Here is a 26,477-nt window from a genome sequence, read left to right on the forward strand (position 1 = left end):
ACCTCCTATCCAGTGTCTTGTGTATGAATAGCATTGTGTGGTTAATAAACTTGCTGCAGCTCCTTGATTGAGCTGCAGTCCTCCCGATCCCGCTTTCCTGTCTTTCTTTCTTTTCTCAATTCCCACCTCCCTGCCTCAGCCCGGCTCAACCCTGTCAGGCTGGACCTGACATGCACCCATCACCTACACCTGCCTCATGAGTGAGGCGATGGCTGGGTAAACAACAGGGGAGCAGGCGTGCCTGAGGCTGGCCGTGGTGTTTCAGGAATCCTTTTCCTGCCGGCACCATGTGCAACATACGACGCCCACATTGAAGAACAGCTCACAGTTTAGGGTGGAGGCTGCAGGAAGGGTGGACTAGCTTCCCGAACAAAGCTGGGTTTAGTGCTGCAGGGCAGTGTGGGTCTCCCTGCGTGAACATGGGCCTTTCACTAGCGGTTCTTCTTAGGGTCACAGTACTTTTTGGTCTCAAAGCCAAAAGGTTCTGCATTACTACAGGTCTGTGTTATTTTGGAGCAGCATATCTCTTGACCAACCAGGTGGAAAGGGTGAGTTACTGAACTGGTTGTAGAGTCCCAGGTGCTGAGGAGCAGTGAGGCAGCGGGCAGGCCTTCTCCCCGCTGTGTGCAGAGTGGGTCTAGATGCTGGAGTCGGATGCCTGGGTGCCCGCCCTCAGCCAGGTCACTTATGTCTCTTAAGTTTAACTTCTACACTCGCAAAGTGAAGGTGTTAATAGTGGGCTGACACCTTAGGCAGTGGTTCTCAACCTTCCTAATGCCACGACCCTTTAATACAGCTCCTCATGTTGTGGTGACCCCCAACCATAAAGTTATTTTCATTGCTACTTCATAACTGTAATACTGTTATGAATCGAAATGTAAATATCTGATGTGCAGGATGTATTTTCAGGGGTTGCGACCCACAGGTTGAGAACCGCTGCCTTCGAGGGTTGTTGTGAAACTTCAGTGAGATAATACAAGCAAAGTGCTTACCTGCACCAGGTCCATTTTAAGAACTCAAATATATGTTAGCTCATTTTTATTTATAACCGGCGTATTTTAAACTCATTGCCTGCATCTGGCAGTTTTTTATTCTTTAGAAGCAGTTGTCATCATTTTCAGATTCTAAATAAGATCCTACCAGTTTGCAGGAAAAGTCTGTGATGTCTGAGAAGGCACCTGTCTTAGCTGAATGCAGCATAACCCAGTGGAGAGAAAAACAGCATCTTCCGGATCATGTGGTTGACTGCATTATCAGTGAATGCTTGGGAATGAGGGTAGTGCCTGCATCTGATCTGTGTGTGTTCGCAGTGCCCGGATGTGGGCCACGTGGTGAGTACAGTGGCCAAGAGGCATTTGTGGGTTAGAGCTTGGGGTCTGCAGTCAGACCAGCTTCCTGGTTTGCATCCTGTCTCTGCCACTATCAATCTGTGTGACCTCGGGTGAGTCACTTAACCCAACTATTTCCTCCTCTGTTAAATGTGGATACAGCACATCTCCCCCAGGGTAATTGCGAAGACAGAATGAGATCAATGAGAAGCCGCCTGCAGTGCGGTCGTTCCCAGCGGGGTGTGGGCAGGACCAGTGCTCATGCGTGCACCTTGCGTTCTAGTTCATTGGTATACGCATAAGTGACAAAGACACAATGAAAAAGAAACCGGTTTCTCACTTTAGCAGTGATTGGATTAGATGCCCATTTAGTGCGTGGTCTCAGTTACATGTGGAATCTAAAACGTTGAACTCATAAAAGCAAAGAGTGGTGGTTGCCAGGGGCTAAGAGGGTGGGGGAAATGGGGTGATGGTGGTCAAAAGGGTACAAAGTTTCAGTGAGGCAGGATGGCTATGTCCGGAGATCTAATGTATAGCATGGCGGCTTTAGTTAATAATACTCTATAGCCGTGGTCGGCAAACTGCGGCTCGAGAGCCACATGCAGCTCTTTGACCCCTTGAGTGTGGCTCTTCCTAAGCCTTAGGAGTACCCTAATTAAGTTAATAACAATGTACCTACCTATATAGTTTAAGAAACTTGGCTCTCAAAAGAAATTTCAATCGTTGTACTGTTGATATTTGGCTCTGTTGACTAATGAGTTTGCCGACCACTGCTCTATAGTATATTTGAAATTTGCTAAGAGATTAGATTTTTAGTATTCTCAACACACACAAAATAATCATATTCCTGTGAGGGGATGGGTACGTTAATTGGCTTGATTGTGGCAATCATTTCACCATGTACAGTATATCAAAACATCATGTTGTGCATTTTAAATACAATTTTTATTCATCAACTATACCTTAGTAAAGCTGGAAAAATGCAAATTTCAGTGGAACTGCAGTGCTACCTCTGAAGTGAGTAAGAGAGCCTTGGAAATTACCACGCGACACCTCATCATAATGGCTGACTTTGGGTTAAGTATGAGGTCTGGTCACTCCAGTTTGGTCTCTACATTCTTTGCTCTTTTGTTCAGCCTACTTAAAATAGTGTTCTCTATGTAAACATTTAGGAAAGTCAAAATGCCAAAACAGATGAAATATAGAACCAGGATGGTTGCTACATCCATGTTTTAGTGGCTGCACAATACATCATCTGTTGCATTTAATAATTGTGGCTAGTTTGATTTCTGTTGGTTTAATAGTGTTTGTAGTTGACTTATGAATGTATTTGGGATTTTATACCAGTTTTCTGTTTCTGCACATTTGAGGGATATTTGATTTTATTATTATTTTTAAAGAATAGTTTATTGACTTTTAGAGAGAGAAAAATAGAAAGGGATGGGGAGGGAGGGAAGGGGGGAGGGAGAGAGAGAGAGAGAGAGAGAAACATCAATGTGAGAGTGAAACATCCATCTGCTGCCTCCTGCACACCCCCTGCCAGGGATCGAGCCTGCAATCCAGGCATGTGCTTGACTGGGAATCGAACCAGCAACCTTTTGGTGCATGGGGACGATGCTTAACCAAATGAGCCACACCGGCCAGGGCTTGAGGGATATTTTAGTAAAAATAAGTTACATTAACGTTGAGAGTCAATGAGTTTCTCTTTTAAAGACGGTCCATGCATCAGTCAAGAAGCACCAGCTACAGCATGCAGAGTGTGAGGAGTAGAGTCCTGTGCACAGCTGGGATTTCTGACTTGCTGGATACTCGGTATATTTTTCTGTCCAGCTCACACATGGGGCAGAGGAGCACTTTTCCTCCTGGATTCTGAGCCTTGGGCTGTGGAGTCATTCTGACCATGTGGCGGAGCTTCTTGGAAGGGGTGCTTTTAGTGGAAAAGGGGAAGAATATTTCTCTCTTTCCTTGTTCAGTACTCCTGTCTTCCATATTCTGCTCATCAGAGATAGCCACTTCCGAGCTCTTCCTTTTTCCCCTTTAAATACACTCCATGATTCTATCTACTGTTATTTTCTTTTCACAATTTTATATTAGGAACATGTTGGTGTGTTCTCAGGTCCTCCGACCCAGTGATAATATCCGGGCTTGCTCCAGCCTTGGAGCCCTGTGCTCGTCACGGATCACATGTTAGTCCTCACAGTTGTTCCGGGGGTAGGTAGGACCGGAAGGCTGGGTGAGGGAGTGAGTCTGAGGAACGCCGGGGGCTGCCTCTTTTATGTTAGCACTTCTGCTTTGGGCAGACTTCTGCATTTGCACCCATCCTCATTTTTTTCTTCAAAGCATTTTTCAAGTGGTAGTAGTCATTAACTTCATTGCTGCAGAATGAAATAAAAGGGCTAACAGTGTAGCTATTGAGAAATAAGAACCTTCACTTAAATCTTTTTAGGGTCATTAAGAAAGAACAGTTTTAAGTGTTGGTTTTGGTGTGGTTTTTGTCTAGGATTTGGAGTGTATTTAAATTGATCTTAAATTCTGAAATTGAATGATCAAAAGAAACCCCTCTTATAATATAGTTGTCTAAAGTCTATTAAGTTTCACTATTTGAAGGTGCAAGATTAATATTCCTAGAGCCCAGTTCTGGTACTTTATAATTTTCTGTTGTTTTTTTTTTTTTTTAAATTATGAGCCTTGAAGTAAAAAAACCCAAAAACTTTGCTTTTTAGTGTGTCTGATTCTCACCTTCCCCTCTATAAAGGAGTAATACCCACTTCAAAGGATGCATGTTACAATTAGTGAGACAATAGGTGTGAGATACTAAGCACAGTAGGTGTCAATAAAGTTTAAAAAATTTTTTAAAAAAAAGGTGAAAAGCTAAAAACCTGCAATGACCTCTGTGTCCCAGAGCATAAAACCCAATTTCTTTGATGCTGTGTTCTACACGTCCACAATCTGGCCTGTGATGACCTCATAACTTAGTTGTTATTTTCCAGCCAGATAGACAATTTCACTCTTTATTTCCCATAAAACAAGGCAGTGGCTTTCAAACTCTTTGACCAAGACCCTCAGTATGAAATACATTTTATGCATGAACCACAAGTTCCATGAAGCAGTACCCCATGTTGCCACGTGGAATACATTCTGTTCTGTTTCCCTGAGGAGGAAAATGCTGGCCCTGACCCACTGAACTGGGAGGAACGCTGTCTTAGAAGGCCCTCCTCCTCCATTTCTTGAAATTCTACCCATCCCGCAAGCCTCATGCCCTTTCACGAAACCTTCCCTCCTTTTGAGCCTCTGGTAGCCTTCTCTGAACTGACAATTTTTTCTCAATCTCATGTATGACATTTACTGCAAATGGGTTTATGTTAATTATTGATGTATTACTTATCTCTTGACTAGATGGTGAGTGCCTCCGGGCTTGGTCCCTGTGGCCATTTATCAACCTGGGCAGGTAGGGCCGGTGTCCAGCCCTCTGCGGGATTGTTGAGAAATTGCGTGGTGTCTAGGATGCTTCGCTACCTTTGTGCTGACCTTTGAAAGTTCCAGCTTGTGTGTGGGCTCTCGGGAGTGGGGAGCTACTTGCCTAGATTGGACGTTCTCATCTGTTGGGCTGCCTTGGATTCCCTGTGTATGTGGGAGAGAATGAAGTTAGGTTGGGGTTGGGATTCCAGCTTCTAAATGGAGATTCTCCGTTTCCTGTCTCCGGACCCAACTTCGCTGGATCTCAGAGGCTCCTTTCAGCTTCAGCCGTGTGTGAGCCAATATCAGAACAGCCTGCTCCTGGTTCAGCCCAGCCTGAGGCCTTTAAACCTGGGGCTTTTGCATTGTGAGCAGACATCTCACCGTATGGGACCTCTGCTGTGTAGCATAAGATGTTTGTGAGTGTGTGCACTGTTGTTTACACAGGATTTCATTCATGGAGAGCCTTTGTCTACAATGAGACGATATTATATATACCAGCACAGAAAATTTATAGCTTTACCCACCATCTCACATGCAGAGCTTGGTTTTTGAGATCCGGACTAACGATGAGCTTTTAGAGAAGTGCAGGACCCATTATATGTTTACACAAATTATCTACCCAGAGGTCAGCCTTAGTTAAAGGAACTGATTTAATTTAGAGAAGTTATTTCTTTCTCTTTTAAATCTAATTTAAGAAACTTGACTGAAATAGTAATAGATACCAGAGAACTGCCTGTGCAGCAATATAAACTAATGCATCTAGATATAGTGGCATCTACCTTGGGTCCATACTTGGATAAAATACGTGTCAGAAGTATCTAGGCAATTATTGCCCGAGCCAGTTTGGCTCAGTGGATAGAGCGTCAGCCTGTGGACTGAAGGCACAGGTTCGATTCTAATCAAGGGCATGTATCTCGGTTGCACGCTTGATCCCTGTCCCTGATCAGGGCTCATGTTGGAGGCAACTGATCGATGTGTCTCTCTCACATCGGTGTTTCCCTCTCTCTCTCTCTCTCTGCTTCCCTTCCACTCTCTAAAAATCAATGGAAAAATGTCCTCAGGTGAGGATTAACAAAAACAACAAAAAAGTATCTACGAGTTTGTAGATTAAAAAGTTACTTAATGTCTAATGAAGCAGACAGTGAGAAGATTTTTTAAAAACCACACGGATAGCTGCATGGTAAAATCTAGTAAAAGTTCCCGACGTACAGTTTTTGTAATGACTTCCGTTTTAAAGAGACTGGTGGACCTTTGGGTGTCTGTAGTAAATCTGTTCACCCATCGGGGAGTTTTCTCTTTTGAGTGTCGAATGCTTATAGGGACTTCTGAGGTGAGTTTAGTTTGATTCGGTGCTCAGAGCATTTGCAGACAAGCTTCTGGATGTAGAGCATTTCCCATGCAGTCTGCCATTTACCAGAGCTAAACTGTGTGTCAAAAGGAAGCAGGCTTGGTCTTAAACGCGATACGGAGGAAATTTTCCTTCAGCATCTGAAGTGCTTGACAACGTCATGTTCGCAGGGACGTCGGTTTTGAGATGAGGAAGTTAAAATCAGGTGGCTTATTTTACATCCCTGGCGGAAAGCCCGCCTGATAGGATTGACAGGGAGCGCTAATTAATCACCCAGGGTCTCCTCATTTCACTAATCACATTGCATGAAACCCTGCTGGCAGGGGCTCAAGGGCAAACCGTGGGCTCTCGGCCAACTTATTTTTCATTTATATGCTCCCTCTATAAATTAGTGTGAGCCGAATGTATGCTGTCAGCGGCTTACTTTCCCATGGCGACCCTCTCTGGTTAAACAGCTTTATATGAAATCTTATACTGAGAGCAAAAAGAAGTTTCTTGCAAAAGGGAAAAAAAAGATTTAAAATCCTCTTTGTAATCTTGATTCCCGTGGTATTCGGGGAAACTATTTCTGTTCCGGTCAAAATCTGCTGGACTATTGAATAACGCACAGATGATAAGATAATTGCCTTTTGTTGTCGGGAAAGTGAGCCACGATGCTTTTTCCATGACGTTTTTTATTGCAATAATACTAGTGTGTTTACTGAATGCATGCTATCCACCAAACACATCCCTTACCTCATGAATGGCCACATCGGTTCTGTGTGGAGGCTATTACCATCTCCCTTTACAGGTGAGCAAATTGGGTCTGTCAGCTCGTCCAGGGTCACAGCCAGGAAATGCTGCGGCCCAGATTTGAGCCATGGTTTATCCCCAAAGGCCATGCTCTTTCGACTGTGTTACTACTATTCATCATTCATCTATATATGGTTCCTTTATATCATCCCTTTTCACTGGGGGAAAGTATCAGTGGTATTTATCACATATCTCAATGATAAATATCAGAGGAATAATTCCTGTTTCCACACGGATCCTCTTACATTCATCTGAGTCAATACATCATTTCAGAAGCACCCGGATCTCTAACACTTCATGCTTCCCAGTCATTTTAACATCATGCCGTGGGGAGAAAGTTGTGGGCATCTTTACACCAGAGGACATAGGTGCAGCTTATTCGCACATCATTCACACCGTTGTTCACCTTGAGAGGCTTCAGACAATTCTGGTAGAAAAGGAAAATTCCAGACTGCACACGCACGGGTAGTTTCCAAGGCAGCGCCTGTTCAGAACCCAGCCTTACGTCCTGACGCTGTGAATCATTCGGCTACAGCCTGTCTTACATATAAATTAATTTCCAAGAGTCCGTAATAAACTCTTATATAAAAGGCTGATTTGTCAGAACCCATTTCCCCTATTAAAAATACCTAACTAGAGAGAGCAGTTTGATCTTTAGTGGTTTGTACGGGTTCTGTGTTAAGCCAATACTTTTCTCCTTAGTATGCGGCGCTGATGTTTTGGGTTGAAAAGAATCCCTTCCATTTCTTTTTATAGTGTCACGAGAAGTTGGAAAGAGGAAAAACTGAGCTGAACGTACAGAATAAATAACGAAATGGTGCCGTCAGTCTGCCCTTTTGTTTTCAGACGCTCCCCTCCCCATCCTTTGTGAGTCATTGAGCCAGTGAGACCGATCAAAGACACCTCCGTGTATAGAGCATCTTATGTGGAGGTTTATTTGTCATCCACACAAAGGACTAATTGCCTGCAGGCTCCTTTCACATGGCAGTCAATGGGTTCGGCTCTCCTGGGGGGCTCCCTGCCTTCTGCATGCATCTCTCAGGACGCTTTGGGTCTCGATTGCATATAAAGCATCAGAAAGTTGATGTCGATCCAGTAAGGATATTAAAGGGATTTTAAACATGAGCATGGAAATGTAAACAAGAGCTTGAAGTGAAGGTACCTGCCATCATTTTCTGGTGTTTGCTTGATTTGATCAGAATGATAATTGGTGTGATAGCTATGAAGGAGGCTATATGGCATTTCTAGGATGTAGCATGCTTCTCTTAGAATTTAGCATTTCAAAAGGCCCACTGGGAGGAAATCCAATTCTTGTTTTAACATGAACTTGAGGTTCTCAAAGATGATTTCTTGGATGCCTTTGTTACTGATATTGTCAAGATTTCATTTTAAAGAAACATTCTGAATTCTAACAAGTCAATGTAGCAGACTTGGATTATAGTTTTCTATAGTGGCTTTGCCTAGATCAGTGGTTCTCAACCTGTGGGTCGCGACCCCTTTGGGGGTCCAACGACCCTTTCACAGGGGTCGCCTAAGACCATCGGAAAACACATATTGAATATATAATTACATATTGTTTTTGTGATTAATCACTATGCTTTAATTATGTTCAATTTGTAACAATGAAAATACATCCTGCATATCAGATATTTCCATTACGATTCATAACTAGCAAAATTACAGTTATGAAGTAGCAACAAAAATAATTTTATGGTTGGGGGTCACCACAACATGAGTAACTGTATTAAAGGGTCGCGGCATTAGGAAGGTTGAGAACCACTGTCCTAGAGGGTGTGTGTGTGTGTGTGTGTGTGTGTGTACACACTATAGGTTAGATAACATTAATGCCTGAAGAATTGAAGTTACATTCTCCTGGTGCTTTTAAATAATTATTTCTAACTAAGGCATGTGTTTACTAAACTTTTCCTGAAATATTTCTTAGTATTTTAATATTTACAGTTAAATGAGAACATTTTAAAATAACATAATTATACATTAACTATAGCAAAGACATTTATTAATAAGACTCCCCCACACCCAGAAAATGTGTGTCATTATGTTTCTTAGAAAAGAAAGTAGATGTTATTGGTGAAACAAACAAGTTTAAAGAAAAATTTTTTAAATAGAAAAACTTTAAAACACACACAGACACATAGGCACAGAGAGTGTTTGCATTCGATTGGGGAGGAAAGTACCAGAAATAGCTGATTGAAATCTCTTCTGCCTTCCCAGCTCTAACAGCTGGCTTCCAGCAGGGCAGACCAGAGCAGCCGTGGGTGCTGGGGAACAACTTGTTGGGTGGGAGGGAAACACCAGCCCCTCTTCCGTAAAACAGAAACCAGGATTGTGAAGGGTCTGAGATTTTGCCCTACCTGCCAGCTAGCAAGTTAGTTACCCTGCCCCGGTGTCCTGGATGCCACAGAGACTCCAGACTCCTGGGTCAGGGACATAGGACTTTGTTAATCACAGCAATACTGGTACCCACTGGATCAGTATTTTTCACACTCTTTCTCTGAGCTCCAATTTCCATACGGTGATGCAGAGAGGGTCCGTTGACACTTGTGTACATAGTGAGTTGTGTTATAGGAGGGGAACCCTGGGTTCAGGGAACCCAAAACTTTTATAGTGGGCAGTAAACCTGCCTGATCCTTTCCAGGGTGAATGTAGAGAAACACTACTTCTATCTTCCAAATTTCCTCGAAAAGATTGTCCACAACAAATGACACAATCAATCAGTTCCTCCCTCATAAGAAGTTCAGAAACTTGAGAAAATTATCTTCCAACACAAAATTCTCTGGAGACACCAAATAAGCACAGATTCTAACGAATGTGCACTGATTTTTAGGGGCTACATGTGTGCCAGATGACATAGCCAGTAGCTACAGCGTGATTGTACTCTGTCATTTTAACAGATGGATAAAAAGTGATATTTTGGTAACATCAAGTACATATAGAACACATTCTTTTCAAATGGTCTCCCCTTCATTTGTGTTGGACCGCCGAGTCCTGTGTAGCTGGCCAGGTGGTGGTAATCTCCATTTACACTTGTCCTTCAGTGACTTGATTGAATTCACCCCACTAGTTAATAATGTTCCTATTGGCACTAAACCTGGGGTTCCCTGCACCCAATCTGTTGGTCTTTAGAGCACATTGCATAACTCTGTTTCCCTTCTGCCTCCTACACAAGGCAAAGGACACCACTGGCCACTATAGAGGTGACCCTGGTCCAGTCCCGAGTTCCTTGTGGGTGGTTGCCAGCCCTCTCAACTAATGTTGAGTCTTGCCCAGCCAACCCAGGGGCATTGTCTGGTGGCGGTGCTGCCGGTGGTGTCCAGATTCAGGGACTAGTTTGAAATAAGGGAAGTTACTTTCTTTAATGTTTTCTTGTTGTTCTGTGTTTTATTTTCAGTTTCACTGAACACAAGCAGCCTCGCTGTTTCAGCCCCTTTCTCCCTTTGTTAATGTATCATGGCAGGTTACAGTCTCTCCCTCTGTGGACTTTGGTCACACCTCTTTCCTGGTCTCCTGCTGCCCCTTTATCTACTTCTTTGTCGTCTCCCCTCCACGTTCTCTCTCTGCCCTTCACCATAAGACTGCGTGTTCTCTGGGACATTGCCTTGGTCCTCTTCTCTACAGACTTTCTATATGGCCTTAACAGTAACCACAGTAACAGTTGTTTGTTGAGCATGTCCTATGTGCGAGGCGCCTGAAGAAACACCTTCCATGCATTATCGCATTCAGTCTTCCCAGTGACCCTCTGAGATGGATATTGCTGTTCTCTGTATTTTATGGAGGAGGAAATAGAGAACTGAGGGGTTACATTACTTGCTCAAGGTCACACAATGAGTAAGTGGTGGAGCCTGATTTCTAACCAAAGTCTGACTCTGGAGCCACCTTGCTGACAGCCTCTGGGCCCTCATGGGTATGTGCCAGGACACCTTCTCGTGTGTGCCCGGCATTCATCTCAGTGGCAACATGTCTGAAACTGAGCTCTAAAATCGATCTCTCTCCTAAAATATTCTTCCCAGCTTCTTAAATGACACCACAGCCTACCAAGTTGCTCAAGCTAAAAGCCTGGGAATGTCCATAGATTCTTCTGTCTTCCTCATCTCCCACAAGTAATCCACTCATCCATTCAACAGATTGTTTGGAGGATTCAGAATTAACTAGACGAACAAAAATCCCTGCTCCCAGGGAGCGTGCTTCTGAAGAAATCAATATCCCCATCTTATAGATTGGGAAACTGAGACATAGGGAGATTAAGTGACTTGCCCAAGGAAGCATATTTAGGACTCAAACCCAGTCATCCTGGTTCAGGAACCATGGTCTTAACCTTACACTGTCTGCTTCCTGTCACCAAGCCTCATAGAGTCTCCTCCTCAGTCCTCTCTCCTGTCTTCATCCTCATGCCACTGCCTTTGGGGGCTGGTGGCCCTGTCACCAGGATGGCTGTGGTAGCCTCCCAGCCTGTCTCACTGCCTGCCGTCCCGCCTCCCTTCAGGTCATTCTCTGAGCTGACCTGGAATGACTGTTCTAAAGTGCAGTCTGGTCCTGTCATTGTTGTGCTGAGAACCCTTCCTTGGCTTCCTGTAGCTTGGCGGAGCCTTGGTCCCCAGGACACACCGAGCCTGCTGTGACCAGGCCCCTGCTTAGCAGCCCCTAGCCCAGAGGTTCTCAGCAGTGACCTTGTTAATACGGGGCCTGCTGGGCCCCACCCCAGGGGTGCGGGAGAATTGTGTTTCTAACCAGTTCCTGGTGCTGCGGCTGGAGCGGGCCCCACACTGGGAGGAGCCCTGCTGCTGGAGGCCTGCTGTGCCTACTATCTCTGTTCCCGCCTGGAAGCCTTGCCGATTCCTGAGGGACATGCTGGCTCAGGCTCTGATCCTTTTGCACAAGGTGCTTCCTCTGCAGGGGTGATCTTCCTGCCTCCTTCCCTTTAAAGCGCAGTTCAAGTGTCACTTCCTGGGAAGCTTCCTCTGGCCCCATAGTGAGCCCACAGCCTCCGCTCTCTGTTTCTATGGCAACGAGCCTCCGGGAAGGCTCCATCCTCTGTGGGTAAGTTGTGGTTTTACTTATTTGTTTCTCACCCACTGGCCCTCCACATGTAGCTCTTTAAGAAAAGAGATCCTCTGTTGTATTATTCACCCTTCTGTCCTGGGCGCCTAGCACCGTGCCCAGGTACATTGAAGATACGTATTAAGTGACTTGCATTATAGAACCCTATTTGTGCTTTAAGAAATTGTAATCCTATTTTAATTTTTATTTGCATTACCCTTTAAATCTCGCCCAAGATGTGTTTTTTAAAGCGTTAAGCTATTCCAGCACAGAAACAGCATACACCTGAGAGTATTAGGCTTAGAGCTGCTGTGAGCCCGAGTTGACTGCTTGGCTGTTTAGCACAGACAGCGGGAGCTTATTCCCACGGAGGCTGGTGTTTGTCCGCAGATAACTCACTTCTGCCTGTGGTTCAAAATACTTGAGTTCTCCCTCAGTCCTCCTCAGCCTCCAGAACATTGCTCTGGTCTGTTCTGAGCCTCGGTTTTATCTCATCAGAGAGTTACGGATGGAATAGCCTGGGCAGGGTACGCCTTGCTTTTTTGGACACAAAGATCAGTGGGCTGTAAACTTGCAGCCCCCGTGTTTCCATCTGGAGTTGGATTGCTTAAACCCTCATGTTCCCTTTGATGAGCCTGCATCATCTGCGTAATTTCCAAGAAGAATCTAGGTTTTTATTGCCTGCATAGGCCACCCTGTTTTCTCTCTTCCCATCTCAGATTCTTGCCAGAGCGTTACACAGCTCCCAACTCTAACAAAGGAGTTTCCGAACAAGGTTGTCCCTGGACTGTAGACACATCTTCAGGGGGGCTCTGGCCTTCATCTGGTGTGGAGCAAGTTCAGAGGCAGAGAGCCCCTCCGCGTCTCGGGGAAAGCAGGAGGGCAGAACCCGGTGCACAGAGCTTGGGAACACGAGAGCTCCCCCGCCCCCTCGCCCTTTCCCAGGCCCCGCTGGGTGGTGTTGCTTTGGGAACCATTTCCAGCTGGATCATTCCTCTTCCCAAACTCCACAAGCAACCGAGGGCAGCTCCTTCCTTCAGGGAAGCGCGGCTGGCTTGTGTGTCCCTCTCACACCTGGAGCCAGCAGTGTCTGGGGGAGTTCGGACCCCCAGTGCCTGTACCGAGGTGTTGGGAAAGGATGACAGCCGCTGCCAGATCCTGAGTCTCCGGAGCAGCAGCATGCGCGCGCCCATTTGCACGCTTCATCATTAGCTGTGAGCTTGTCCCAGGCCTGAGCACGAGGGAAATTCATCCGCTCTCTTAGTTACGTCTTAGGAGCCTCTTGGTTGCAAGTAACAAAAGCCCCCAGAGTACTTGAGCTAAGATAGGAGCAGGGAGAGACGTATAATAGAGACCCAGGGGCGCTGTGCGGGACCCAGGGTCAAGGACGTGTGGCCAGGGGTCTTGCGGATAAGGAGCAGAGAGGGGTCAGGAGTAGAAGTGACTTGTGGTCTCTCTTCTGCGTTCTACATCCGAATGGTGTCTCCTCAGCACCCCCAGTCCGTTCTAGCACAAGGGAGACTGAGGCCGACAAAAGCCACTGCGTCCAGACCCCATTTCCTGGGGAGGAGAGACTCTGCCTCAGCCTGGTGTTTGAGTCCCACGTCGGCCTAGAGAGGGTAGAGTGCGGCTGGGCCCCCTTTGCAGACCTGGCTGCAGGGCTCCCAGGAGGGTGAGGGGAAGTTTTTTAAAAAGGGGTGGTGTCGTTTCAGAAGCTAGCCCAATCAGTATTGGTTATAATTTATATCCCACATTCCTCCAAAGGATTTTTTATTATTAGGTATAATGACGCCCAGCTGATGTGGCTCGGAGGTAGGATTTTTTAAAATTATTATTAGGTATAATGACGCCCACCTGATGTGGCTCGGAGGTTGAGCGGGCACCTATGAACCAAGAGTTCATTGCTTCGATTCCCAGTCAGGGCACATACCCGAGTTGCTGGCTTGATCCCCAGTCGGGGGCATGCAGGTGGCAGCCGTCAATGTCTCTCTCTCATTGATGTTTCTGTCTCTCTCTTCCTTCCTCTCTCTCTCAAATCAATAAAATGTTCACCACTTCGATTCCCTCATCGATGTTTCTGTCTCTCTCTCCCTTCCTCTCTCTCTCAAATCAATAAAAACATATTAAAAAATAGGTACAATGAAACCAAAACTTCTTTACAAAGGATGTCATATAAAAGGAGTGATAATGTTAGAGAAAGAGAGGATGCATCAAGAAGCCCTGATGGGAAGAAATTTAATGTAGGGTTTCAACATTTGCAGGGTTTTAGATTCTGGGGCCAATATACTCAGAATTCCTGAACTAGACAGCCAAAATAAGGAATAGGAAAGATGTGAAATGAAACACGATCTCGATATTCTGACTGGAATATCTTTTACTAGTAATCGTTAATTTTCAATGCATGGGGGTACTTGTGTCCACTGTCCCGGGAGGGAGAGGACTGATGAGGGCAGGTGCTGCTGTCCCTGAAGTGGGCACATGCTCCCTGATTAACAGTTCCCGTCACTCCTGTGGTGTGAACCCAGGTCATGTCCCTCCTTAAAATCTCTCTCTGTGTGTGCGTGTGTGTGAAGGACAAGTTAGGGTCCATGTGGAGAGTGGTTCAGAAGTTCAGAGAGGACCGCTGATCTCTGAGAGCGAGGCTGTGTCCTCGTTTGGAGAAACAGGTCCAAACTCTGGAGGAGGCCGGCGGAGAAGTGCCTGAGGAAGGGGAGGGAACCAATATGCACGCAGCACATGCTGGGCTCTGTGACCCTCAGCCAGGCCTATCATGATCACCTGGCCCCTACTGCGGTTTTGTGCCTTCCCTGGAGTGCCCTTGTTATCTGCAGTTGACAGGTGACGACCCGGGGGCTCTAGGAAGTCGGGAAACCCTCCTGTGATTCTTCCTCTCTCCCAGTAGAAACCACAGTTGTCGCTCCAGCCTTCAAAGACCAACCCAGCCTGGCTCCTGTTACCCCTGCCCCGCGCACACCAGCCCTCCCCCGGCGACTGTTCCTCCAGCGTGCTGCACAGCCCCTCCTCCAGCCAGGCTGTTCCTGTGCCGGGAGCCCCATTCCCTGATTTCCGTCGGTCAACTCCTTCATCTCCGTCACATTTGCTCATCCAGCGCTTTCTTAATGGAGACTTGCCTTGCCTGTTCTGCTTTAATATTGCAGCACCCCCCTCCACATTCCGGTCCCTCCTGCTGCTCTCCTTCCCCACAGTGCTTCTCGGCTTCTAAAAGTCCGTGTAATCCACTCCTTTATGTTTCCTTTCCTTGCCGTTGCCTCCCCACACACCGCAGCTGGAGTGTCAGCCATAGCGCAGGCACTTTCGTCTGTTCTGGCTCCTGATTTATCCGAGTGTCTCGTCTCGAGGGCTGCCTGGCTCCCAGTAGATGATCAGCAACTGTGCTGAATGAATGGAGAGCCTTCCCCGCGATCACAGCACCGGGCTGAGCTGGGGCCGGTGCACCAGCAGGCTGCCTGGAGTGTCCTGTTTACAAGTCTGAGCTTTATCTGTTATTCCATCTTCCGTGGATTCTGCACAGTTTGCATGTGCAAACTGGGACACAGGGACCCCGTGGCAAAATTGGGATCGACTTCCTGAGCATTGAATTTTCCACCAGCCCGAGCTTCCTCCTTAGACCTGGCAAGAATTCTGCCCAGAGGCCTCTTACTCCTGAAATCAGCCCCTCCTCTATAAAGACAAGGTGTGTTTTGTTAACATAAGTGTTTAGCACACGTGGGTGGACTGCCGCACCTCACCCACCCCTGACAGGACAGGAGTGTTGTTCACACTAAAGCGTCAGAAAAGATCTAATAAAAGGAACACGTGTTGCAGTTCCAGAAAAATACATCTTTCCTAATGGCCCTCTCTCTTTCCTCTCTTCTGTGCCAAATGTTTTCAGTGCATCTCTCCTGTTTATTCAGGCAGAGCTTAAAATTTCAAAAAAACAACAAAACAAAACCCTTTATCAGAATGATGAAGGGATAACAGTTCCACCCATTGTTATTTAAGATAATATTTTTGAGGCTCCAATGGAGGTGAGAAGATTAACCTGACTTTTGTTTCCCTCCATCGTGGTTACATCGCTGCATTATTATTTTGAGCCTGTTCATGGAATTTTCTGGGCAGATGCCATTGACGAACTTGTTATTTTTTTGAGTATTTAAGAGTTGCCTGTGAATTTTAACGTACATCTATACATAACTGCTTCCTTTTTTTTTTTTTTTACTTTAGAGAGAGGAAGGGAGAGCAAGAGAGAGAAAGATCTATCGGTCGTCTTTTATATGCGCCTCGACTGGGGATCGAATCCAAACCCAGGCATGTGCCCTGACCAGGAATCAAACCCAAGACCCTTCAGTGCACAGGGTGACGCTCCAACCAATGGAGCCACACTGGCCAGTAGCTACTTCCTTTTATGAATAAAAGTAGTGGGTGGGTTGCCCTAACCGGTTTGGCTCAGTGGATAGAGCGTCGGCCTGCGGACTCAAGGGTCCCAGGTTTGATTCTGGTCAAGGGCATGTACCTTGGTTGCGGGCACATCCCCGGTAAGGGGTGTGCAGGAGGCAGCTGATCGATGTTTCTCTCTCATCGATGTTTCTAGCTCTCTATCCCTCTCCCTTCCTCTCTGTAAAAAATCAATAAAATATATTTAAAAAAGAAAAAAAAAGTAGTGGGTGGGGGTGGACATGTATATCGATTTTAAATAATTTATTTTTTAAAGTACGCAAGCTGAAATTTGCTTCGAAGAAAATTCAGATAGCAGCCAAAATACCCGTGAAAGAAAACTGTCCTTCAGAAATGCCACTAGATCTCAAGCTAGTTACAAAATTAGCCCCGAGAGTCACTTCTGGCAGAGAGGACATAAGATGGAATTTGAAAAGCCATCCGTGTGGAAGATGCTGGAATCACAGGCATTATCCCCAACACCTCCCTCTCCGTCACCCTTGCCCCCTTTCACCATATCCAGTCGTCACTGAAAATGTCAGCTTCACTTCTAAATAGTTTTACTTCTATTTCCCCACCACATTTCAGTCCAGGACATGATCGGTCTTGTCTCCTAGTCCCAGCCCAGGTCATCATTTCTCCAACGCCCAAATCTGATCTCTAGTCCCAGTGAATCTCCTCTGTTTTGCAGCCCAGGTCATCATTTCTCCAACGCCCAAATCTGATACTGACCAGACTCCTCACCCCACTGCAGCTCACTACACACAGTCGGCCCTTGAATGGCTTCCTGTCCCTCTGAGGGCAATGCCCAGATTTCTTAATGCGGCTTACAAGGCCCTGCATGGGCTGGTCCGTGCTTGTGTCTCTAACTGCGCATCTGCCCTGCCCTCTTCTCTTTCCTCGTTCTCTGTGCGCCAGCCACACCAGTCACCGTTTAGACTAGGAGTAGGGAACATCTGGCCCGAGGGTCGTAGAAGGCCCGAGAAGTCATTGGGTCCGGCCCTGCCACGGCAGGCATCAGGGGTGAGTTCATTAAATGTTTGACCAGATACAGCAGGCTAATTTTCTTAAGTTAATGATTTTGTATGGCCCACGAATGATGTTATAAATACCCAAATGGCCCTTGGCAGAAAAAGGTTCCCCACCCCTGTTTTAGACCCTTTGAGGTGCCATGCTACCGCCACCACCGTGTACCTGTAGTGCATACGTGCTTTCCCTCTGCTTGAACTACTCTTCCCTTTTTTATTTCTTATTTTTGCCAGTTAATGTCTCCTCATCCTGCAGACCCCAGTTCCTACATCCCACTCAGAGAAGCCTTCCGGGAACGCTCTCTGGTCAAATCCCCTCTGACAGTCTCTACTGGCCTTATTTTCTTTTCCTTTACGGCACCATCAAGGACAATTTTGTCCTTCAAGCTTAGATGATTTGGTCACAGTCCTACTGGACTGCAGGCTGACGGGCAGAGGCTGTATCTTATCTCCTGTCTCACAAGAGAAAAGTAGTGTGCAGCACCAAGGAGGAGCTCAGGAATATTCGTTGAGGACTGTAGATGGATGGATGGCTTCTCAAAGCACCCATTTTTGTACCGGTGAGCACCGTAGGAGCTCAGGAATGTTCGTGGAGGACTGTGGATGGATGGATGGCTGGCTTCTCAAAGCACCCATTTTTGTACCGGTGAGCACGGAGCACAGGTTTGTTTCCAAGATGCTGGAGGCTCAGCAAGGACCAAAACAACAGATGGGGGAGGAGATCTTCCACTCCTCAGAGAAAGGGGGCAGACGTGTCCCTCCTGGCATGGACACGCCATCACCCACGTCTCCATCCTGGGTCCATTGTCCTCTCCGGCGTTTCCTGAGCGCCAGCTCTGCCCGCTCTGTCCCGCCACGCCTAGCAGCTGCGTCAGCATGCCACTCTCAGAGCACCTGCTGCCATTCGCACTCCCTCAGGAAAACATACCTGTGCCCCGAACACCTAGAAATTAAAGGGGCAATTTTGGGTGTTAGGACAAGAGTTTCCGTCCATCCATTATTTGTCTGGACATTTTATGCACATCAGGAAAGTGCTGTAATAGTTTCGCGCGTGGGCTGAGGAGTCATTTCCTGAGCGTTCCCAGCGCAGGCACCTGTGTGACCTTCGGGGGGAATTACCTCGGGTGTCTAAGTCTCAGTTTCCTCACCTGTAACGTGGTGATCAGCACCTACCACACGGGGCTGTTGAGGGACACGTCAGGCCAGCATTGTTCAATAGTAATATAGTGCAAGCCACATAGGGAACTTAAAGGTTGCAGTAACTGTATTTAAAAAAGGGAAATGAAACAAGTGAAATTAATTTTACTAATATATTTTGTTTCACCCAATACATCTAAAGCTTTATCATTTCAACAGGGTAGTCAATAATAAAGCAAGTATTAATGAGATATTTTACATTATTTTTATTCATACTAAGACTCTAGCTCATCTCAGTTTGAACCAGCCACATGTCAGGGGCTCAGTAGCCAGTGGCTACTGCATTAGGCAGAGCTGTTGTAGCAAAGTCATAAAAAACACAGCACCTAGTTCCTACTCGCAGTCAACAAGTGCTGGCAAGATTATTGTCATTCCTTTTAAGACATCAAAAACCGGGTGGACAAACATTTGTGCTGCGTGTTTGCATACGTTGCCGTGCGGGAAGATGCGTCGGGTCTGTTTTTCTGTTTCGCAGGAATGAGGAGCTGCCTGCAAGTGTTCTCAGCTGTTCCCTCCCTGTGAGCGGGCCTCCCGGTTTCCTAAGGAGGTCAGCTGGGTGGTTTATGTCCCCTTTTCTGAGAGGTGGGAAGGGGGACTCCGTGTGCCTCGAGTGCTGCGTGCCTGTCTCTGCTTTTTGGCTCCTCTCCGTTTAATTACATGGAGCTGGAACAACTTGATTCTAAAACAAAACACATGGGCTGAGAGTGCTCGGAGGACATTTGCTAGTGATGTAGCTGCGAAGGTATGTGCGTGTGGAGGCCCCAGCCCGCACCGCTCTCTTGCTTAGGTATTGAGTGCGATCCTTGTCTTTAAACCCAGCGTCTGCTCTCCAAGTTCTTAAGCCCTTGTTTGGAAAGTCACAGTTAAAGCAGAACATATTGGAGCAAGGTGATAAAGGAACGGTCTGCGAGTCTTCTTTTAAATCCTGATTTTTTTCTCCTTTTTTTTTGTGTGTGTGTGGGAAACTATTGGTTTCCAACCCATTTATGTGGTCTGTGAGAGCAAAAGGGTTTTCCAAGTGGCAGGAAGAGAAAGGAGGACTTTATACAAAGAGGAGAAAGTTGACCCACCGTGGGATTTCTGTTTTCTACTTCCCTCCATTGCTGACCCCAGGGTGGGGCATTTCTGTCCTTCAGCCAGTTCTCAGGTGAAGGCGAGGTTTTCATCTCTTTCTTCCCCAACTTGCCTTTGCTCCCTGGAGAGGGAAGGTGCCATGTCCTGTTCTGATTCCATTGGATTCTAACCTGAATGTCACAGCTGTCTGTGCCGTGGGGGATGGGGACGCATCAAGGCTGGTGAGGACGTGCACTTCCGTGTTAGACTTCCCTGGGTTTCCAGCTGTGTGGCTCTGAGCCTCAGTAACCTGAGCCTGTATTTCACAATAAACATGTTGTGATGCTAAAGAGAGACGCTGCCTACGGAGCACAGGGGCCGGTGAGTCATCAAGGGAAATAAATGTTAGCGATTTCGCAGGGCCCTCAGCGCAGTGACGTGTCTACCCTCTTGGCAGTGAGAAGCACAGCTGACTGCAGTGCCCGCTGCCACCACAGCCCACCCTCGTGGTGATGCTGTGATTAAATGCTGTATCGGGGCGATGTGAACATTTGTCCACAAAGGACTTTAGCGTTAGAAAGTCAGGCATCTCGTGGGATGCACTTGATGTCCTACGTGTGGAGCCAAGCGCTTGGTGACTTCTAGGTGTGCTGGGATCCTGTGTGTACACCTGTCCCCTGTTACCCAGTTGTGCCGCGGACCTAGAAATAGAGAAAGAGAGACAGAGAGAGAGAGAGGGAGGGAGGGAGGGAGATGCTGAATGACTTTATTTTTGTACTGCAGAGCCCCGAGTGCCTCGGGGGATGGCACCTTTGTTGTTTGGGGTCAGAAAAACGTGAAGTGAAATAGCACTCTGACCCGGCAGTGGAGAGGCTGACCATAGTTCTCCTGTTGGGATGTTGAGAACAAGACATCTTCCTAACCGCTTCTCAGATGTCTGAGAGCAAAAGGAGGAGGAAGGGGCCTGGGTTTTTGCCACGGCCACGCTGGAGCATTCTGTGCAGGAGCTCAGAACGCATCGCATACCCTCGAAGCGAGGCCGGGCCGCTGCTGGGAGATTGGGCAAGTCCTGCTTTTAAGAACACGGCCCCGTTTTCAGAGCGCTCCATGGTGTGTGTGCTTTCCGGTCCCTTCCCTCTGCTCCTGTGGCTCGCCCAGCCCCTGTCGGTCTGAAGCCTGCAAAGTGTCCCTGCCCAGCGAGTGGAGAAGGCCTCCCAGGTGGGCAGCTCAGGTTTCCCTGGAGCTGGGAGGAGTGGCCACCCTCACTGTCGTTTTCCACGCACCCCGCTCGCTCCGTGGACAGCTTTCCTGACGTGTAGCTTAACCCACATGTCAGTCAAATCCACAGTTGCCGCCGCTGTCAGAATGCCTCTGCTCAGCCGCCCACTCTGTCCCCGTCAGTGCTTGGGCAGGGGGTTCCGAGTTGCTAATGAAGGTGAGGAATGAGTCTTTCCTCGTGGCCAGTTGCACCCCGTTCCGATCACTGAGCGCTTAGTGGGTGGGCAGCACTGAATCGTGTGTCATCACACCTGTTAACACCCTGATTATAAGCGACATTATTATTTTTGGTATAGTCAAGGCAAAAATACTATGAGGTATCATCGATTTAAAAAAAAACAACTTTGTACATACTTTTTTTTATATATGTGGATGTTATCTTTTTTTATATATATTTTGTTTTATTATTGCTTTAGAGGGAGAGGAAAGGAGCGAGAGAGACAGATGGAAACATCGATGAGTGAGAAACATCAATTGGTTGCCTCCTGCATGCCCCCTATTGGGCATGGAGCCCACAACCCAGGCATGTGCCATGACTGGGAATTGAAGTAGTAACCTCTTGATGCATGGGATGACACTCAATCCACTGAGCCACCCCCAGCCTGGCAGAGGTACCGTCGATTTTAAGACACATCCCAATTTCACCTCACATGGTTACCTTTTGTGTGTGAGAGAACATTTACGTTCTCCTCTTAGCAAATTTCAATGATACAATACATTGTTATGAACGGTAGCCACCACGTCATACATTAGATTATCAGATCATTTTCAGCTGAAAGTTTGTACCCTTTTACCAATCTCTCCCTGTTTCCCCCAACCCTGGAAACCACTTTTCTACCCCCCATGTCTATGAGCTTGACTTACTCATTTTTAGATTCCACGTGTAAGTGATACCATGTGGTCTTTGTCCTCCTGGCTTGTTTTGTGTAGCATCATGTCCTTCAGGGTTATTCATGTGCTCATACATGGCAGACTTCCCTCCGTTTTGAAGGCTGAATAATATTTCATTGCATATATACACCCACCTTTTTTTCCCCCAACCCTTTTTAATGCTGTAATAACTTTAATCAAGGGGGATTCTGTTTTAGTTTTTTCTTTTTTTTTCTGTTAAAGATTATTATTCAGATTTTAGAGTGAATTGCTTTCCAGCCAGGTAAAGTGGCAGAAGAATTGATTGAAAACTTTCTAATTTATATTAGTAAAAACATGGTGTTGACTCTTATATTTACACTGCGTTCTCTCTTTCTTTTTCAGTTTCTGGGAATAGCATTTCTTGGAATTGGACTGTGGGCGTGGAATGAAAAAGTAAGTTGAATATCATGAAAATGCACACACATTTGGGTTGTTAGAGGCTGCACGTTATACTCTATGTTCTCTTTTCCTCTTTGAAACCGCAGAGTATAAACAAACATGGTTTGGGGGGCTGGGTGAAAAGGTGAAGGGATTAAGTAAAAAAAAACAAAGAAACAACCCATAGACACAAACACCAGTGTGGTGATTACCAGAGGGAAAGAGGTGTAGGGGGAGGTAGCAGAGGGCACAGGGGGAGTAAATGGTGATGGAAGGAGACCTGACTTTGGGTGGTGAAGACACAGTGCAATATACCGATGCTATACCATAGAATTGTACACCCGAAACCTATGTAAGTTTATTAACCAGTGTCACCCCAATGCATTCAATTAAAAAACAACAACAACAAAACAAACAAATATGGTTCTTTAAGGAAAGTGTTTTCGCAAGATAATGGCATATTTTAGGAATGGGGCCTAAACTGACCAGAATATCAAAATAATTACAGAAGTAACAGTGCACGCGAACAACAGAGACTGCGCGTGGGAACCGTGTCAGTGAGCCAGAGACACCTGTTCCACGGGAGGCTTCCTCCTGGCACAGGAATCTCAATCATGCACGTTAACATCACTCACCTGCCTGCAGCCTTCTTTCTCTTTTGTTTATTTTTTAACCTTTGGAAGCTTACTCAAGCCATAAAGATTATTTTTTTTTTTTAGTGTGAGCGTTAGATGGTCAGCTGTTAGCATGTCCTGTGAAGGAAGCTGGATATCATCTGTGTTCGAATAGCAGATAAACTTATCATTAATGCTAAAGAAGGTGAACACTTATCATTAATGCTAAAGAATGCGAATACGGTCTGCTGATTGAAAGCATTTAGGAATATTTGAAATTTATGCTCAAATGCACTAGAGTAAAAGGAAGAATCTGGAAAGAGAGGGTGGCATGTTCCAGGCTACAGTGAGGACACGGCGCCGGCAGCACACTCGTGGCACCAGGTCCCAGTTCACCCTCCACTTGACTCCCTCCCCGTCCGCACCTGTCATTTTCCTGCATGACCTTCCCTACGGAGGCCAAGCACCGGAATTCGGAGATAAATGCAAGCTCTCTCCTTCGCCCTCGTTTGGTAGTGGCAGCCTTGGCAGCATTGTGTCCGCCCTGGTGCGTGGCTGGCTACACAGCACAGCTTTATCATCTCCCACCTTGTCAGAAGGAGGGAGTGGACGGGTTGGTTAGAAGTTGTAAACTAAGAGGTTAGCTTAAATTTTCCCAGAAGATGGTTCCCTTATCTCTTTGGTATTTCACCCTTTGAGCTTGACCAGGGCCCCGAGCCAAGAGTTTCTTTGAAGTGTTCTGTGTGTTAAGAAGGGAGAGGAGAACTAAGAAAGTCCAGTAAACAAAAGCCCCTCCGATGCCAGGAGGAATTTCCACAACTAAAACAACGTTCAGATAGACGGCATCAAGGAAAACTCCAAGTAAATCCTGAGTTTTGAAATGAAAGACCTTCTGTTCATTTACAAAATACTTCTGCGAAATGTAAAGAGGCTTACGGAAAGTGAGCCACCTTCCAGGGCGGGGATTACTGATGAAGGGAGACAAATTAAGTTCCCCAAACAGAGGTGATTGTATCTCTGGAAGCTGTTATGTTGAACACTGGTCTCCTCTTGGCTCAGGACCAGCTTCTGCCTCCATCCCCGGAGAAGCTGGGCGATCTGTGTTGGTGGAAGCTCAGAGATTCTGCTCTTCGAAGCCCTCCGGCTGGCTCAGTGCTGGGTCACACAGCTTTTTATAACTCTGCGTTAATGAGAGCCCATTTCCATCTGCTTTGAAAAGACGCTGGGAGGCATTAAATGAACGAATTGTCTAGTCTGGCAATAAACAGACAATTGGTTGTTTCGAAGGCTTTTTTTCTCTCTTTGTGAAATATAATTATCTTTTTGTTTCACCCGTTGCACCAAATGTCTCTTCTCTGATAAAATCACAAAATTCTAAAACTAGCAAATATCAGAGCAAGGGGGTGATGCGGTCTTCAGGGGTGGGGGGGATGCAGTATCAGTCCCTTCTTTGTCAGGGCCCCTGGCAGCAAATGGAAAGTTTCTCTGGAGAGCTGACGCTCCTTGGCTAAGGTCACCAGCTGCTGTGTAGCAGGCCTCTGTGTGCTGGGACCAGATGGAGGCGGCAGAGGGGAGAGGACAGACTGCAGCCCAATTTGGTGCACGCGGGCCCTGGACCTGGGGTGCGGCAGTGAGTGACGCAGAGCCCCTGCCCCCCTGGAGCTTGCATTCCAGTGGGAGGGCTGTCAGGAAGCGGTCAACTAGCTGAGGATGGGTTCAGGTGCTGGTAGGTGCTGCTGAGAATGTGAGCTGCAGGGTAAGGGCTGCTTAGAGAGTGGTGACGGAAGAGGCCTCTTTTTGATAGAGTCGTTGGGAATGGCCTCCTGAGGAGGTGGCATTGGAGCAGAGACCTGGAGGAAGGAGGAGGGATCTGCAGAGGTCCCGGGGAATAGCATTCTGGGCAGAGGGAATAGCAAGTGGGATGGCCCTGAGTCAGAGACTTGGTGATTCCTAGGAATAGGAGGAAGGCCAGGAGGCCTGGAAGGAGAGAACAAGGGCAAGAAGAATAGGGGGTGTGGCCAGAGAGGCTGGCAGAAGCCAGAGCGGGCAGGGTCCTGCAGAAGTTTGGTTTGAGAGGAAGTCACCAGGGCATATTGACAAGGGAGTGTCTTGAACTGGCTTTGTTTTAAGATGGCTCTGCTTGCTGTGTGGAAAAACAGCACAGCTTTGGGGCTGAACACGCCTGAGTTCAACACTGGCTTCTCCATTTACCATCTGTGTGACTCTGGGCAGCTGTGTGAACTTCTCTGAGATCCCCTCTCCTTGTTTGTGCAATGGGGACACTGACATCACCTCGTAGGATTGTTGTGCGGATTAGAGGAGATGGCCCCCAAGACAGGGCCTGCTGTAAAGTAAAGGCTTCGTGGAGACACGGCTCCCTCCCCTGGGCGCATGGCTGAGGCATGTCCACTCCGACATGGGGACGGGGCAGGATGGAGGCTTTGGAAGCTGCCTCCGATTTTAGGAGAGTTCCAGGCTCTGATTCATGGGCCCCAGAGAACTGGTTTGGTTTTGGGGCTCCTAAGGAGGATGCGATGTGTATCAGTCACCTTGGTAACTGCAAAGGATGCTCTGTCAAAGCCCCCTGGGTTAACTTCTCAGCTGGACCAGGCCTCTGGCAGGATGAGGTTGGAGGTGAACCTCAGCCAGTCACGGGCGGTGGGCGGCCTGCACCTGCGGGCGGTAGCTCCAGCCTGTGAGTCCGTAAGTAATGCCCCCCGTGGAGAGAGCAGGGACATTTACTTGAAAGGAGGCCTAGAGGGCAAGTCTCTGAACTGGGTCACAGCTGGAAGGATTAGACGTAATACACATTTTTATTTGGGCTGCAGAAACATTGGAGGCACAAATTACCATGCCTCGTACTTACTTAATTCCAGGCCAAGTTTTAAACCAAGGGCTAATATCACTAGGGACTGTTACACGTAATAATTAAGTAATTCATTTCTAAATTCCAAATCGACTGTGACGATGCAGAGGATGGCTGCGTCTCCACAGAGAACTGGCTTACGTGCAGCTTTTCAGAAATAACAGGAGCTGCTGTTTCAGAGGGACCGTTAGCAGTTTTGTGGCATGAGCTGCTGTTGCACCGCAGGCCCCGTGGCATCCCGCCAGGATCCGTTCTTTCATCCAAATAATGTTTATTGAGCACGTAGCATGGGAAAGGGCTCGCGCTGGACTCCGGGATGTGATTCCTCAGGGAATTTCCAGTCTAGGAAGGGTGCACATCTATGTGTAAAATCCTGTAGAATAAAGAGCTAATATGCAAATGGTCGTCACGGCCTCACGCCATCACGGCCCAGACACTCAACACTGGGGAGAGAGGAATGGGGACCAGCCAGGCACAAATGAGCTTGCAAGAGAGGAGTGGGGGCCAGCCAGGCACAAATGGGCTCACAAGAGGAATGGGGACCAGCCAGGCTGCGGCCCAGAAGAGGGACAAGTCGCCCGCCCCGCAGTTCCGAGCACCTGCGGCTGCAGCCCGGGTGAAGCCACCCGCCCACGGTCCTCTGTGGCTGCGGCCAGCCTGGGCGAAGCCAGCCTGGGTCCCGGGCGCCAGCGGCTGTGCCTGCACCTGCGTCTGTGGCCCAGGGGAGGGGGAAGC

General features: G+C 47.2%; 1 protein-coding gene across 1 annotated transcript in view; it reads left to right on the forward strand.

The window, feature by feature from the left end:
• TSPAN5 (tetraspanin 5) overlaps positions 1-26,477 on the forward strand; it is a 167,863-nt gene that overhangs the window by 114,176 nt on the left and 27,210 nt on the right. The window contains exon 2 of the mRNA XM_005877990.2: positions 22,227-22,277. Coding sequence (XP_005878052.1) covers positions 22,227-22,277 — 51 coding nt within the window. The remainder of the gene's footprint in view (positions 1-22,226; positions 22,278-26,477) is intronic.

Source organism: Myotis brandtii, unplaced genomic scaffold, assembly GCF_000412655.1.
Source record: "Myotis brandtii unplaced genomic scaffold, ASM41265v1 scaffold538, whole genome shotgun sequence".
Classification (NCBI taxonomy): Eukaryota; Metazoa; Chordata; class Mammalia; order Chiroptera; family Vespertilionidae; genus Myotis; species Myotis brandtii.